The sequence below is a fragment of the Oryctolagus cuniculus genome, chromosome 5 (assembly GCF_051225735.1).
Source record: "Oryctolagus cuniculus isolate XC-2025 breed Fujian yellow rabbit chromosome 5, ASM5122573v1, whole genome shotgun sequence".
NCBI classification, from domain to species: Eukaryota; Metazoa; Chordata; class Mammalia; order Lagomorpha; family Leporidae; genus Oryctolagus; species Oryctolagus cuniculus.
Genome location: NC_142871.1, coordinates 118,315,652 through 118,332,512, shown reverse-complemented (window position 1 = coordinate 118,332,512; position 16,861 = coordinate 118,315,652). Strand labels below are relative to the sequence as shown.

At 37.4% G+C, this 16,861-nt stretch overlaps 1 protein-coding gene across 22 annotated transcripts in view; it reads right to left on the bottom strand.

Moving 5' to 3' along the window:
- Positions 1-6,023: 6,023 nt before the first annotated feature.
- The window catches only part of PKHD1 (PKHD1 ciliary IPT domain containing fibrocystin/polyductin), a 524,425-nt gene continuing 513,587 nt past the window's right edge, over positions 6,024-16,861 (bottom strand). For all 22 annotated transcript variants that reach the window (XR_016234007.1, XR_016234005.1, XR_016234006.1 and 19 more), the window contains one exon: positions 6,024-6,747. Coding sequence is in view for 19 of the 22 variants with exons in the window: in XM_089333174.1 (XP_089189300.1) it covers positions 6,323-6,747 (425 nt within the window). In the remaining 3 variants the exon portion in view is untranslated. The remainder of the gene's footprint in view (positions 6,748-16,861) is intronic.

Here is a 16,861-nt window from a genome sequence, read left to right as displayed (position 1 = left end):
GGATCTTTGTCCTTAGTGTGCTGTACATTGAGATTTAATGCTATAACTAGTACTCAAACAGTATTTTTCACTTTATGTTTCTGTGTGGGAGCAAACTGTTGAAATCTTTCCTTAATGTATGCTAAACTGATCTTCTGTATATAAAGAGAATCGAAAATGAATCTTGATGTGAATGGAAGGGGAGAGGGAGTGGGAGAGGGAAAGGGGAGGGTTGTGGGTGGGAGGGACGTTATGGGGGGAAGCCATTGTAATCCATATTCTGTACTTTGGAAATTTATATTCATATTCTGTCTTTGCTACTTGCAAATAAAGACGTCAAAAAATCTCAATAAAAAATTAAATATTAAAAAATTAAAAAAATAAGTACATTATAGTGCAAAAACTTGAAATCCATTCATTTGAGGAATGCAATCCATGCATTCTCGAAAGTTAATGGAAAAGCAGACATGGATTTGTATGCTCTTGTACCAAAATAAATTTATCTTTTAATCTGAGTTTTCATAATTTTTTTGAAGTACCTTCATGTGTTAATAAAGTTTCTTAGGCAGTTCATACTGCTATAATAAAATGCTGTAGACTGAGTGAATTAAACAACAAAATTCCTTTCTCACAGTTCTGAAGTCTGTAAAGTCCAATATCAAGATTCCAACAAATTAATTTCTTGGCTACAGCTCTCATACTAGTCTGCAGATGACCAACTTTTTCAGTGTTCTCACATGGCAGAAAGAGACCAGAAAGAGAAGTAGAGATAGACAGATGATAGATAGATAGATGATATATAGATAGATAGATAGACAGACAGATATAGATTATAGACAGAACAAGAGAGAGACAACAATGAGCGAGATGGGGAGAGATAAATGATGTTGGAAAAAGATGATAACTGAGACCATGAAATCTTTGGGAAAAAATTAAAATGTGATATAGATTTATAGCACAAATTTATAATACTTTTTGAGTTGCCAAGCACCCAGGATTATTTGCTCATCAGATACCAACATTATTAATAAATTAAAGCTCACAGCCTCTTGGCATAAATCTCTGTCACATGAGCTTGAATCTCTGGAACTTTCCTGAAATCGGTGCAGTAATGGTTGCTACCAAGGGTCAGCTTTTTGTTTTCAAGGTTATAATACTATTTGGTGTAGGTTTAGAATAAGTTCTTTTTTTTTTTTTGAAGATTTATTTTATTTATTTGAAAGACAAAGTTACAGAGAGAGGTAGAGACAGAGAGAGAGAGGTCTTCCATCCGCTGGTTCATTCTCCAGATGGCTGCAATGGCCGGTGCAGCGCCAATCCAAAGCCAGAAGCCAGGAGCTTCTTCCGTGTCTCCCACATGGATGCAGGGGCCCAAGGACTTGGGCCATCTTCCACTGCTTTTCCAGGCCATAGCAGAGAGCTGGATCAGAAGAGGAGCAGCCGGGGCTAGAACCGGCGCCCATATGGGATGCCGACACTTCAGTCCAGGGCTTTAACCCACTGCACCACAGTGCCAGCCCCCTAGAATAAGTTCTTGTGCTAGTGAACTGGAAGAAGCACACAATATGGCACTTCTCACTGCTATGGGTATCATGCTGGGTCCCTACTTAATTTAGATGACTATCCACTTCCAACGCATTTCCTTCAAATGAATGATGGGGAGGAATCTCCTTCATTAAAAAGACAACTGTAGCCATGTATCATTTTCTTCACAGGGCCTTACACAAATGGGGCCCTTGGTAGTATATTCTTTATAATACTCCAGAGACATCGTGGTAGAAAACAGATTTGACCACACTCTAACCACTATCCACCACCACACATTCTTTTCCTCACCTATAGAATTGTCTTTTCCTTTTATTCTTCCTTTTCCTTGGTTTATTCTTTCCCCAGTCTCTATACTGTTCTCTTTCTTCTCCCCCTCCTTTCCTTGCCCCTTCTTCCTCTTCCCCCACCCCTTCTTATTCTTCTCCCTCTTTCTTTCTCCACTGGATTGCATCTAAAGAAAATGTTAATCCCTGGTCAATCATAACTTAGAGAAAATACTTTACAATTTATTTTATTAGTAATATGTATTTACAATACCATACAAATATAAAAGGATATAAAATTTGAAATACAAATAAAGCTATAATCCTATTCCATTCCTCAGAGATAACTCTTATGTACACATTCTCTGGGCTATCTATCGAAAAACAAACTAAGATTAAAGTACAATATGTATGTTGTGTTTTTAATTTGTTTTTGTTTAGTATAACAGTATAATTTAATTTTCTACATCATTCATTCAACTAGATGGACATACCATTAATTGAGGAAATTTTTAAAGAGGAACAAAATCCAAAAAGAATTCCTAATTTGCCTTAGACTGGCAGTTGTGGCAAATAATTCTATATCTTCATCTACAAAATGAACAGAAGAGTGAGATTTCTCACATTTTCCAAAGAAAATTGATTCTACCCCCCTTGCTATAGCTACTAATTTTGAAATAAAATTTATGATGAATGTGTCTGTGTTTCAAAACAAAAAAGAAAAAGATTAGTGGCCATAATTTATTCTTGAATTGTTTTAAACAAAGAAGTCTTCAATTTTCATAACTTATTTAAAGCTTAAAACAACAAATGCTAGAAGAATATTTGTGAACTCACAAATCTCTGTATTCTACCAATTCAATCATTTAATTTTACAAAAATGTTTTGTCCCTTTTTAAAAATTACAATTTGCCTCTCAAATATAGTATATATTTGAAAGTGCTATAGTGTAGGTTAAAACCAGCTATGCTATACTAATAATGTTTAATTCCTTCTTCTTAAATTTTTTTTTAAAATTGATTTTGAATATATTACAGATCTGGAAGTAAAATATGGAAGATATGCATGAATTTCAAATGTGAATTAATTAACATGCTTTACTGTTATTGATATGTACATTTTGTAGAATCATCCTTGAATAACATTTGCATGTGATTTACATTCAATTTCTCCATATTCATTTTTGCATATAGTTTGCATGCATTTCAATGTATAGCTATTTCCTACATTTAGAGTTAGACTGCTAGATGAATAGGAGTCATTCAAATGAATAGTCCTTCAAATGGTTAGGCCTGAGAGCTAAAGGATTCATGATATTATGTGGCCATATTGGACAAAATCATGGGTCAATCTGTCACAGGGTACACCAGGATCAGTCTGTCATTCTAGAAGATACGTGAAGTTCTTTCAAAATCATCTTCCATGAACACAATCCCAAAAAATAGAAACATGGTCTGAAACTACTCTACCTTCCTTCCCAATTCCCTTTTAATTTTGAGGACCATATTTATTTATAACTATTTTTGTATTTATTTATTTGGCAAAGGTTGTATATTTTTATCATGTTCAATGTGTTTTGAAATATGTATACAATGTAGAAGGGCTCAATTGAGCTAATTAACATTTGCCTCATCTTACAATTATAATTTTTGTGGTGAGTACTTTTAAAATCTGCTCTCAAACATTTTTGAATTCCCTACCAATTTAGCTTGTCAGTCTTTTAGAATAAAGGAATCTATAAAACACATAAAATTAGCAATAAGAGGCAAGAGCAGATTATTTGAAATAACAAAGAAATAAGACATTTTTCAATTGTTTCTCTGGATAGAAGATATATTTTCACTACTGGGAAATATTTACTAGGCTACCCATGCTAATGATCTAAACACATTTAGGGTTGGTCTATGGTGATGTCTTAATAGCCTCTTCCCCAAACATGAATGAATTGAAAGCAACTCTTTTTTGCTCCCAGTGTTTGCCCAATTCTCTCATTTTGGGGGGAGGAGAAAGAGGACAAGCTTCACTATGGTTGAGGGGATTCTGGCTAGACTCCTTAATCCCATGCCTCATGCTAAAGCCCTGCCAATATCCTGGATGTGCTTGGCTGCTGTTCAGGTCTAAGGAGTCAATTCTGGCCTCAGGGATCTCAAGCTTTGCTGGGGTGGAATGAAGAGGTTAATTATGATTTTTCCTAAAGAGAGGGATAGGATAAAACTTGCCTTCCAGGAAGATTAGTCTTGCAGCGTATGGAGGATGGATGAGGAGATAGTAAAGATTGAAGGAAGGATAAAGAGGCAGAAATAACAGAGCGGTTAGCTAACTATTTGGGAAGGGTGAGATTGAAAGAGGAGTCATGGTTGACTTCTATAATTCTGGTCTGTGTGCAGTGTTGTCATTCATTGAATTAGAAAAAGCAAGCGTGAGAAGTAGCAGGATGAGGACTGTGTTAACCTCATTGTGTCTGTGGGATAACCTACTAGGACTTCTCATTCAGAAGCTAAAGGCAAGCTACAGAGCTCAGGAAAGATATCTGGTAATTTGAACTCGTGAAAGAAGTCACTGTAATCAGAGGGAGAAAGCATAAACCCTCAGCTCTCAGCAGGCAGTGCGCAAAGGATGCTGCCATGTAAGAGTCCTCAAAATTGTTAAACTCTGAAAAGTTTTTATACAAAAAGATTACAGCTCTTTGAGGGTCCAATGTATGCACTAAGGTAGAGGTTACAAAGGCAAATGGCTTCATAGAACAGGGAGCTACAACATGTCATAAAGAGCTAGTTATGGCAAGGGCTAATTAAACTAGGGAAGGAATGTTCCACTCAAGACATTCAAGTTATTTTTGCTTTGTTATGTTTTGTCAGTGCCCAAACAAAAAATATCTACAAAGAGGCTTTACCTTACAGGCAGCCAGCCTATACCTGCAGAGCAAATTTATCTCACCAGTTTGCTCTTTAATACACTCCCAACACACAGACAGCATAGACTGACCTCTCTTGGAGAGCACTGACCTCAGTGTCCAACTACTCTCTCCTTCAGAAGCCAATGCAGTACCACAGAGAAGGCTGCTTCCTTCCTTCCAGGGGCAGTCTTGAGATTTGAGATGTCCACAAGATATGTACAGAATGGATCAAGAGGCTGAGAATCTTCTTGTCAACTTGTAACTGGATAAAACATGCCTTCTTATTGATACCCTGCAGATGATGGGTTTCTGTAAGTTCCCTCTAAGGGTTCTAATTCCAGGGCATCATTATTCAAAATTCAGCAAGAGAATACGTTCCCATCTTCTGTTCCAACTCAAACCTAAGATAGTTGTTTAACCTTTCAGAGACTGGAAACGTGTGGTTCACATGTCATGAAAATCTGAGAACAACATCCTTCTGGATATTCTCGTAATGCCTGCTATGAGTATTACACCCCTTAATCATAAGGCTTTTTGTATTCAGGGCCAAGGACAGACAAGCTACTTAAATACCTTTTAGATGGGCCCTGCATGAATGCATGAATAAGGTGAGCTTGTCTTTAGTATCTTTACCTAATTTATCAGCATCATTTGATCCTCTGTCCAGGTGCCCATCAGAACCTCTATCACCTAAAGAGGTTGCATCTGATGTAATTTCTGCCCACCCCCAACTGCATTAGAGATCTGTATGCATTATTTTTTTCCAAAGAAAGCAGTTGTTTGATAAAGGAGTAACAGATAGTGCACTTGATGGCTTTGTTATCTCTGGTCTCCCAATAAATTTTTCTTTAGTTGTAAATTTGACCCAACTACTAACAAAAAGAATTGCTGAAAAATATAACTGAAGCCCTTGGACAATTTCCTTTTCAGAGTTAATACTTTTACATATTTGTCCTTAAATCTTCATGTACAAATACTCATCAGGCACAAACTTGTTATGTTTGCAGTTCTGTTGGGCTCCCAATAACGACTGAAATTAAACCATGAAATAAAATCCACTTGCTAAAAAAAACAGGAAGTTGTCTTGTGATTGGAAGACAAGCTCTGAAGATCAAGAGGCAGCGTGTTCTGTCCTTAAAGTGCCCCTCAAAGATAAAGGATTGGGTTTCTGTAGTACTACAGAATTAACTGTACCTGACCATGGCTTTTCATGACTCTTTTCATAAGAGAACTACAAAGCATTGCGGGTGATCATCCCAGAGAAAGCTTAATAACACTCCAGCTGGCAGAAGTCAGAATTACATCACTCAGTTGGCAAAATCAAGAACATAACAGCCTTACATTGTTTTTTTTTTAAATTAAAAATATTAAAAACAAGTAGAACATTAACAAATGATTGATAATCTATTATTTGCCTGGCTCTTATCTAGGATCAGTGATAGATACAAGATCTGCTAGACACTGTTCACAACTATTCATATAAACCTATTCCATTTTAATGTTGAAAAGGGGATTTGAAGTCCACATTTTCCCTTCTTAGTTGTTCTTGCAGGTCAGGCCTCACATCCTGTGTTTATTATCTTGAAATAGCTACAATATCCTGCTTCTGAATCAAGATGCCCACTCCACTCCCTGGTCACAGCTGTTCTGGCATAGGATCTGGGTGGGCTGAATGGAGATGGACTGCCACGCTGGCATCGCAGGCGGTTTTCGTCTCTTGGGAAGGCCCCAAGCTGCCACCTTCTTTGCCTAGCTGACTCTGCCCCTGCAACTGCTGTCTGCCTTCTTTGAGGTCTGGGCACAGCAGCAGCAGCTGATTCTGGCGTGCCAGCTGATATCTGAGCAACTGCTCCTGGGCCTCCTTCCAGTTCCCGCTCTCCTGCATGTACACCTGCTGAGCAGGAGAACTTGGGGAGCAGCTGTGCCTGTGGGATGTGATGCCAGTGACGCTGGGAACAGGGACAGCAGTTGTTTCCTGTCCTGCAGTGGGTCGGCCAACCTTCCTCCTGGATACTCCGTTCAGTGACTGGTGAGCCAGCTGGTTCAGTTTGCCTAGCATATCTATGAAGAGAAGAAGTAAGGGGAAAAAATGGATTTAGTTTTGAACCAGCTGATTATGCATTTTATATATTTAGCATTACTGACAAGATATGGTCATCTAACTAAAGTTGGAATTATATACCAGCTCACAGATTCCCAAATAACTTTGGAAATATATTCTTCCTAAAATATAGCACCATACACCATGCCCAAATATATCTAATAGAAGTCTGATAATACTGCTTTCCTAGAAAAACAGGTTATATCAACTAAGTTTTTTTTGTTGTAATTATGACTAAAATATGAAAACTACACCACAGTTAGGACTTACCAGTGAGTCTTCTCTGTACAAGACAACCCACTACTACACCTATATTAATAAATGTGAACTCTAAAAATCAGTCTTATGTATTACTATAGATTTTATGACAAACTTAAATTTCACTATTTTTGATTTTTATAGAAGTATAGATATAATCACATGTAGGTGTGATGTAAAGAAATCATCTATGTATGATTGTGTAATAGTAGGAGAGAAGTCACACTGGACTCAGATCACAACATTAGAGTTTAAGTTCCCCATTTGCCAGTTAGCTTTGTGACTTTCATTCTGTTGCTTAACCTCTAAGGGTTTCAGTTGTATAATTTTATATTTTTCTCAGGTGCTACTTAATAATTTACTAACATATACTTCATTTAACAATCTTGTTTTAATTATGTTGTTATCCCTTAACATTTTATTGATGTTATTTTCCCATTAAATAGAATTAGAAAACAACTCAGAAGAGTACAACATTGGTAAGCAGATGATTTAGGCATTTTTGTCCTATTTGGTCCCAATTCTTTGAAGGGTATATTATACAAGCATTTAACAATTTGATTTTGCCATATGTAAATGGGTTAATTAATCTATCATGTTACTGGTATAATAAATGATGATGATGAAATAGGAGTATAAAGAATTTTATTGACATAGTAAGTCAAACATACCAAAATGGTTGATGATGTTATTATGAAATATGGTTTATAGAAGCTATATAACATTAGCTAACAGTCCAAGCTTAGAATTAAATACATGTGGTTAATTTCCTGCTTCATCTCTTAGTTGTTGAATAAAGGTACAAATTGTACTTAACCTCTCTATGCTTTAGTTTCTTCATCTGTAAGACAATCTTAATGACAGTCTCCACTTCATAGGATTGTTGGAAGATGAAATAATAGAAAGCATACAAAATTCTACCCAGAGCCTACAATGTGGTAAAGACCATCACTGTATTGATTTTTATAGAATTATCCTCATTCAGATTGTTAATACTTAAGTAACACTCATGTCTGCCAAGCACTCATGCCAATGCTTTCCAATGATTTACTCATTTAATTCCTATACTCATTTAATTAGCTATAAAGCTAGTATAATTATTACCTTCACTTTATAGATGGAGTAAGAAATACACAGAGGGTTGTATGACTGGCCCTAATCATAAACCTTATAAGTAGGGATATGAGATAGAAACTTAGTGTGGCTCAAACATCACACATGACTACTTAAGGAAATTATCAAATATTCTAGAAGTATCTTTTTTTACTCTATCTAGGGTTTTATTTTAATAAGATATACTCTAAATTGATAGCTCTGTGGCTATCTTGTTTCATACACAGACAGAAACACTATACAAAGTCATATTAAAATGCTTATTTGGGGGTGTGTTTTTCCCCAACTTTCCTGTACTAATTTGAAGTAACACTTATAGAGCAATTAAATAATTATCACATGCTTAGAACTAAGTTACATATAAGATTGAGTCCTTATACCCTCTGGAGTAAGTGCTTTATTACTTTTTTTTTTTTTTTTTTTTTTTTTTTTTGACAGGCAGAGTGGACAGGAGAGAGAGAGACAGAGAGAAAGGTCTTCCTTTTGCCGTTGGTTCACCCTCCAATGGCCAGAGGGTGATCGGCGCACCGCACTGATCCGAAGGCAGGAGCCAGGTGCTTCTCCTGGTCTCCCATGGGGTGCAGGGCCCAAGCACTTGGGCCATCCTCCACTGCACTCCCTGGCCACAACAGAGAGCTGGCCTGGAAGAGGGGCAACTGGGACAGAATCCGGCGCCCCAACCGGGACTAGAACCCGGTGTGCCGGAGCCGCTAGGCGGAGGATTAGCCTAGTGAGCCGCGGCACCGGCCGAGTAAGTGCTTTTATTATGTCCCTTTTAGAAGGTCATCAACTGAGGAACAGGGAGATTTAGTAACTTCCCAAGACCATGAAAAAAAGCAATGGCAGATATTATTTATTTTACAGAATTTAAGACTTTTGAGTTGAATTCTCTAAGCACCATATAATACTGTGTAAAGACAGCAATGGGCAGTTATGAAGAAAACTTCTCAGTTGGATCCCTGTAGGGGAGTATGCCATACATGCAAAAGGCTTCATTCAAATGCTGAATGAGAAAAAAAAATCTCAAGATTTGTCCTAAATCCTTGGAGGGAGAATCGGCAATTCCTTCATTTCCATTGATCATCCATGTTTTTCCTACATTTTACTAGTAAATTCATTAACCACTATTTTATACACAATGCAAATGTTAATTTACTAAGCTGAGTATCACAGTCCTTTGTCAATTTATTGAGAACTGTCTTGGTTTGTGTTAACAGACAGTAATGATATCTGCATCATACCATAAGAGACATAACTTGGGGTAGGAATATCAATCTTATCCCAATTTAATTTCTTAATGGGTAGAAAATGAGATGAGGATGCGAGAAGGTAGTAATGTCTTATGAATATAAGTAAAATGAGATAAAGTATTCATCCTGTTCATATTGTTTCAATGATGCACTGGTTAATACACCAGTAGGCCCATATTATTCATATTTTCCCTTTCATTGTCTTCAATCCTTTTGGCTAGCCAAAGTCACCTAACTGTTGGATGATTCTCTTCCTTAAATTCAAACAAACTTTCAGATTACCTTAGTTTTCCTATTGGATCTGAAACTTTTTTCGGAAGCATTACTTGACAGTTCAAATTATATAGATTGGCACTTCAATATTTATTGACTGGAGTTTCTCATTTGATCTCCAACACAAATGCTTGTTACTGGTTACTTTTCCTTGTGTACTAGTCTTATCTTCCTCTTCAGACATAGATTTATCCCAGGGAAGAAAAATTTTTTTATGCTATCAACCTTGTTCATTCTGCCCCACTCCTATGTCAAGCACTGCGCTTGATTTCATCTCCATAATTACTGCTCACACCAGGAGGAAAGATGTAGTTTACCAGGATCAGCAAATAACCAAAGACAAGAATAATAAATTGTCAGGTAGAAGCAAAATTTAAAAAGGAAGAAAGGCTTTGAATTTTAATCCCTTGGTAAAACCAATAACACTTCATCTAAGAGGGATCTAACACTGCAAGTCACCTATAGTCAATCTATTGAAGATATTGTTATTCCAGTTTTGAGAGACCCTCACTGGAAAGCTGTTTCCCCTTGTTCTGCAAGTCTGTATCTATTCATAAAAGACAAATGCAAGCATAGCTTTTCTTTGCAGATCCAAAACCATTTAAAAATCTCCCATGAATTATTTACATGGCAGCTCCAATCAGCAACATACCTGACAGACTCCCCAGCCAAAATGAAAGTTCACTGTGTAAAGGTGCCCAGGGAGGCTGGCTGCCTCCCACTGTGAGGTTATAGACAGAACTAAGTCAGCACACATTATATGTCAGTGCCGACATCAGAAGGAATCAGATTCTTTGATCTCAGACCTCCACAGGAAGCTTAGATCTCAGACAAATTAGATAAAAAATGAATTTATAGCAGATATGTGTCCTAAGGCATGCAGCTGAATGTTTGGGTTGTAGGGAAGGAAGGATAGTGAGTATCAAAACATATGAATTGGAATGCCTATCTTCCACCTCCACCCAGTGGATGAGTCCCCATCAAAATGGAAGGATGGAATTTCAGGCAGCCCCTCCATGCATCTACCAGTCCCTTTGGAGGACTTGATCGAGCTTTGGAGAATGGGATAAAATATGGGGAACACATATTCCTTCTCTACAAAACAAGGACTCATTCCTTCCAAGCTGGGTCCTTCCAGGTCCACTGATACTCAGCTATGACTTTTCCAGATGTTTTAAACTTCTTTTCACTTCCAAAACTTTTTGAACAATGAATATATGCTGTCCCCCTGATTTTTAAAACTTTTGTGGGTGCTAAATCCTGGCTTCTTTTGCAATGAGAACATTAGTGATGAGTCCCTTTCCTCTCTCTACCTCCCTTTAGACTGTTTGTGGTTTTCCCAGCCCAGTTCCCTGTGAAGCCTCAGTGCTTGATTACTTGGATTCAGTACAAAAGTTATAATATAACTGAACCTAAACTGAGTCTGAAACAGAGGGCTGAAAGCTAGTCAGCCAATGAGAATTATGTACTCCATATTGGTTTGTCATTGATGCATAGGGGTGATAATCCTGCCCACACATTAAAAAGGTATACATAATAACTAACAAATTATATTGCTTAACATTATCTGGGTTATTTATTACTCTAAGTGAAAATATATCAGTTATTTTTAGTAAGCAGTGCATGCATTATAAATAAGAAAACTATGAAAATTAGACAAAGGGAAAAGGAAATGATACAATGGCTCTTCCATTGTATCATGATGATCTCTATTATATTATTATATTATTTTTTGGAAACTCTGGCAATTCACATATTTCAGTCAACCTAATTTAATTTATTACCTATCTGGAATTTACTTTTATTTAAAGCATGAATGTAGACTGTTAAGTGTTCTAAGCAGTGAAATTTGCAAACTCCATTTATAGGCTGTGTACTTTCAATTCATTTTCTCTTTTATCATACATAACACTTCTAAGGGCCAGCCTCCTCTACACTCCCTGGCCACAGCAGAGAGCTGGCCTGGAAGAGGAGCAACCGGGACAGAATCCGGTGCCCCGACAGGGACTAGAACCCGGTGTGCTGGCACCGTAAGGTGGAGGTTTAGCCTAATGAGCCGTGGCACCGGCCTGAATATTACATTATTTTAAGAAAAGTAACATATAGGGCTGGCATTATGGCGTAGCACATTAATCTCTGCCTGCAACACTGGTAGAAATAGTGTAGAATTCCTTATGTATTTAAATACTCTCTTAATTCAGTAAAATGTGGTTTTTAAAATACAAGTCCAACATATCTCTTAATAATTGTTTTCAAGATAGTATATCTTGATTCCTATTGCACATTTCATAATGCTTTCCAACTGTGCTCAATTGGCTTATACAATATTATTTTTTGTAGATTAATATTATATTTGTTATTCATGACATTTATAAACTGTAGTAATTAAGGGTTGAATCCTTTAAGTTCTTTTTAGGCAATTGTATCATCTGTAAACCATCTCTAACACAGTTTTATTTCATATCTGCTTGTATTTCTTAGCATCACAAAATAGGCATTATAAAATTATAATATGAATGAATTATGTTTTATCTTCGTTTTAGTAGGAAATCTTCTAATTACCCATTGTTAAATGTGTTATTGCACCTTGGTTGCAAATAGCACTGGGACTCTATCTTATTTAGAGATTTTTTTAAAAATTTATTTTATTCATTTGAAAGGCAGAGTGATACAGAGAGAGAGAGGGAGACAGACAGAGAGACAGAGAAAGAGATTTTTATTCCTTTGGTTCACTCCCCAAATGGCTGCAGCAGTCAGGGCTGAGCCAGGTTGAAGCCAGGATCCAAAGTACTTAAACCATTTTCCACTGCTTTCTCAGGGTAACAGCAGGGATCTGGATTGGAAATGGAGGAGCTGAGACTTGAACTGGCACTCTGATATAGAATGCTGGCCTTGCAAGTGGCAGCTTAACCTGCTGCTGCACAATGCCTGCCCTAGCAGTATTTGTTGTTGTTCTTAAGGAATAAGTGCTAGATTTCATTCACTTTTTTTTAACTTTTATTTAGTAAATATAATTTCCAAAGTACAGTTTATGGATTACAATGGCTTTCCACCCTCAATAACTTCCCTCCCACACGCACCCCTCCCATCTCCCGCTCCCTCTTCCATTCCATTCACATCAAGATTCATTTTCAATTATCTTTATATACAGAAGATAGATTTAGTATATATTAAGTAAAAATTTCATCAGTTTTCACACATGTTTTTAAAATAAGAAATGTTCATATCATTCATGTTTTTAAAATAAGAAATGCTCATATCATTTTCTTGTGTGATATGGGCATGCCATTTATGAATAATTTCCAAATAATTATATAATTTTTCCTTCCTGAGAACTTGAGGAAATTTCTTCTAGTCCTCAGCTGTTTTGCTTTTTTTGTTTGTGTGTTTCCAGGTATCTTGAGACCATCATTTCCTTGTCATTCTTACATATTTATACTTACATATTTGTACTTACAAAAGTTGCCAGTTCCTTTTAATTCAAATTTACAAAGCATATCATATATGAGAGTAATTCAAAAGGTTCTTGGAAACATAATTTAAAAATAAGTTCATTTTGGTACAAGAAATTAAATCCATATATCTGAGGAGTCATTCAAAAAGTTCATAAAAATGTATATTATAATAAAACTGTGCATTGTATAGTCAACAGATCTCTAAAGTGTTAGACATGAGGAGTTCCTGAAGTTGATGTCCAGAGTTTGCCTTTTCAACATGTTAGTTTTCTAGTCCTAACATTGGGTGCATGGGCTCTATGAAGCACAGTGGACAGTGCTCAGAGAAAGGTCAGTACATGATCTGGAAAAGGCAGCACTGAGGCTGCAGTAGTAGTTGACCTGCAAATATAAAGGTGATGATGAGGCAACTGGAAGAAGAAGCAAAGTGGCCAACAGAAAACACTGCCTGGAAGCTGGAAGTCACGTTTCACTCATTGTGACAACCTAAAGATGTGTAGTCACTAGCCTGCAGGTGATTTTGTGAATCAGTATGAACTTTCTACATGCTTTTTAGAAGAGATGAAGAATTATTTCTTCAAGATTTGTAAGAACCACTGGAATCCAGGGATTTCTGGAAAGGTAGAATGGAAATAAGGAAGAGTTATTTCATCTCTGCCTTCATCATCTACTCAATGATAGTTATCAGGAGCCTTGTATCATAAATCCCTATGGTAAAAGCCCTGCTGGGATTAGCAAAGATACAGAATTTATAGCAATGGATCTGGGTACAAGTAAAACTGTGCTACATACAAAAGATAATAATAAGAGGGAACTATTATAAAAATGGAGAGAAGAAACTACTTATAGATAAAATAATTTTTAAAATAGATGATGAGACATATTTGTTCTCAGATGGGAAAAAAGGGGAATTTTTTGTTAGGTGGCTAATTTAGAGAAGCACATTTTGAAATGGAAATGCTGTCCCACAGAGAAAAAGACAGGGAGTAGAGTAGTATATGACATTAGATAGCTAAAGACATACCCTGTGAAATGGAACAGAGATGGGGAGAGAGACATTGTAGAACTGATAAAACTTGACAAGTAAGGGGTGGGCATATGGCCAGGGCTGGATTTGAGTCCTGATTCTGACTTCTGATTGCAGCTATTTGATACTGTAGATCTGGGGGACAGAAGGTGGTAGCTCAAGTAGTTGGGTCTCCACCATTCACACAGGAGAACTTGACTGAGTTTCCAGCTCGCAGCTTTGGCTCTCTCCACTGTTGCAGGCATTTATGGAGTGAGAAGCAGATGTGAGAACTCTGCCTCTCTCAGAAAAAAAAAAATTGCAAGATTAAAAAACAAAGAAAGAAGTGTGAGTTAAGGGTAACACTGAGTGTGCGCATGGGAGGTTTAAGGATTACTAATCAATTTATGAGAACAAAGGTCAGTTGAGAAGGAGAAACAGAAAACTGAGCCCTAACCACGCAAAGAACTCCTCGCCTGGCATTTCTACAAACCTCAATTTCTGTAACTGAACAACCAAGTCCTTAGCAAGTGGGATTCGCAACAGAGTGATATGATTTACAAACTAGAAGGGATAAACATGTAACTTAGGATAATAGTATTGTTTCTTTTAGCATTCTGATCCACATTAAAAATATTCAAACACATAGTATTGCTTCTTTTAGCACTCTGTTCCACATTAAAAATATTCAAACACATCTTGTTTCCTGTTATTGCTTTCTACTCAATGGCTTATTGTCTGTAATTATTCTCTGTTCTTCCCTCAAAATAGTATTATGCTCCAAACATTGAAAATTCATAAAGGACCAGATACCAGATATCATCTCTTTGAGAAGGATCGTATAGCATCCTAAGTATATATCAGGAGATAAATAAGTACTTAATTAACAGTTATTGTGAGGTAAGACATAATTACATTCATTTATACATTCCAGCAGGCTCTCATCTAAATTTTACAAAGGTGTAACAGCTTCTGCTAAGGTAGCTCATCCTTGACATTACTGACATTTTGAGCCAGGTAATATTTATTGTGGGGGTGGCCTTGCACATTGGAAGATAGATACAGCATCACTGTTCTCCACTTACTACCAGTAGGCCTCCACCTCTCCCAAACTATGTGAAAAGAAATGTGCCTGGATTCTGCAAATCTCCAGTGAAGGTTAAGGAGACCAAACTGCCCTGATTTGCCTGGGACTCAGGGAATTCATGGGACACAAGACTTTCAATATGAAAATGAGGATGGGATCAGCTAGTCACCCCATACGTACAGGGTTTGGGGAAGCAAAATCGCCCTGGTTGAAAACCAGTGGTCTTTGGGAACAGAACACATATACATGAATTACAAAGACCATAAGTGTTACAACAGAGGCCCACATTCAGTTTTGTTGTTTTAAGCCACTAAAGAAAATTCTCCTTTTGATGAGGTGTGAGGGACGGGGGAAAGCTTTAAGAGGAAACATGCATCTCAGCTAGTGTTTAAATATTGTGGAGGTTTTATCAAATAAAGACAAGCACTCCAACTGGAAGAAACTGTGAAAACAAATGAGCAGGGAAGTGTTAGACAAGTCTCAGGATGAGTGAGCTAGAGTGGTGAGTGGGAGTGGGGTGCAGGAGAGCGAAATCCAAAATAAGGTTAGGAAGATAGGATAGTTTATGTCTTAGAGAGCTTTGAGTCTTAAATAACAACAAGAAAAAATAACAATGACAAATAACCACAAATAACACATACAACATACTAAGGACTGTGTGTGAGCTCTTCACTGGTGTGAATTCACTAAATCTGTAAAGCAGCACTAAGGTGAATCATATTATTGATAATTTTCTTTTTTTAAAAAAATTTGAAAGGCAGAGTTATATAGAGAGGGAGACACAGAGAGAGGTCTTTTATCTGCTGTTTCACTCCCCAAATGTCCACAATGGCCAGGACTGGGCGGGAGCCAAGGACTTCTGTGTCTTACACATGGGTGCAGGGGCCCAGGCACTTGGGTCATCCTCCGCTGCTTTCCCTGATTCATTAGTAGGGAACTGGATGGGAAGTGGAGCAGCCACAACTCAAAGTGGTGCCCATATGGAATGCCAGCAATGCTGGTGGTGGCTTAATCTGCTACACCACACACTGGCCCCTATGATAACTTTCTTAATGAGGAAATTAAAGGTTACAGAGAGAAGTGTCAAAGTCACAAAGTTAGGCAACAGGAAAATCAGATTTAATTCTAAAGTTTGACTCTTGGCTCCCATGATCTTACTTGTGATATTTTCATGTGCCTCCAAATCATGATGTGTGTTCACTAAATCTTTAGTAACAGAGTTCCACAAGTAGATAGGAATTTTCAAAGATATCATAGATAGCTTTATATGTCAAAATTCCAGCAATAGTATAGTAGCAATGACATATATGAAGAATTTCAACATCATGGAACAAGAAATTAAGTGTTTATCTTGGGGCTGGTGAAGTGGCGTGGTGGGTTAACGCCCTGGCCTGAGGTGCCAGCATCCCATATGGGCATCGGTTCTAGTCCCAGCTGCTCCACTTCTGATCCAGTTCTCTGCTAGGGCCTGGGAAAGCAGTAAATGATGGCCCAAGGACTTTGGCCCCTGCACATGCGTGGGAGACCTGGAAGAAGCTCCTGGCTCTTGGCTTCGGATTGGCGCAGTGCTGGCCGTTGCGGCCAATTAGGGAGTGAGCCATTGGATGGAAGACCTCTCTCTCTCTCTCTCTC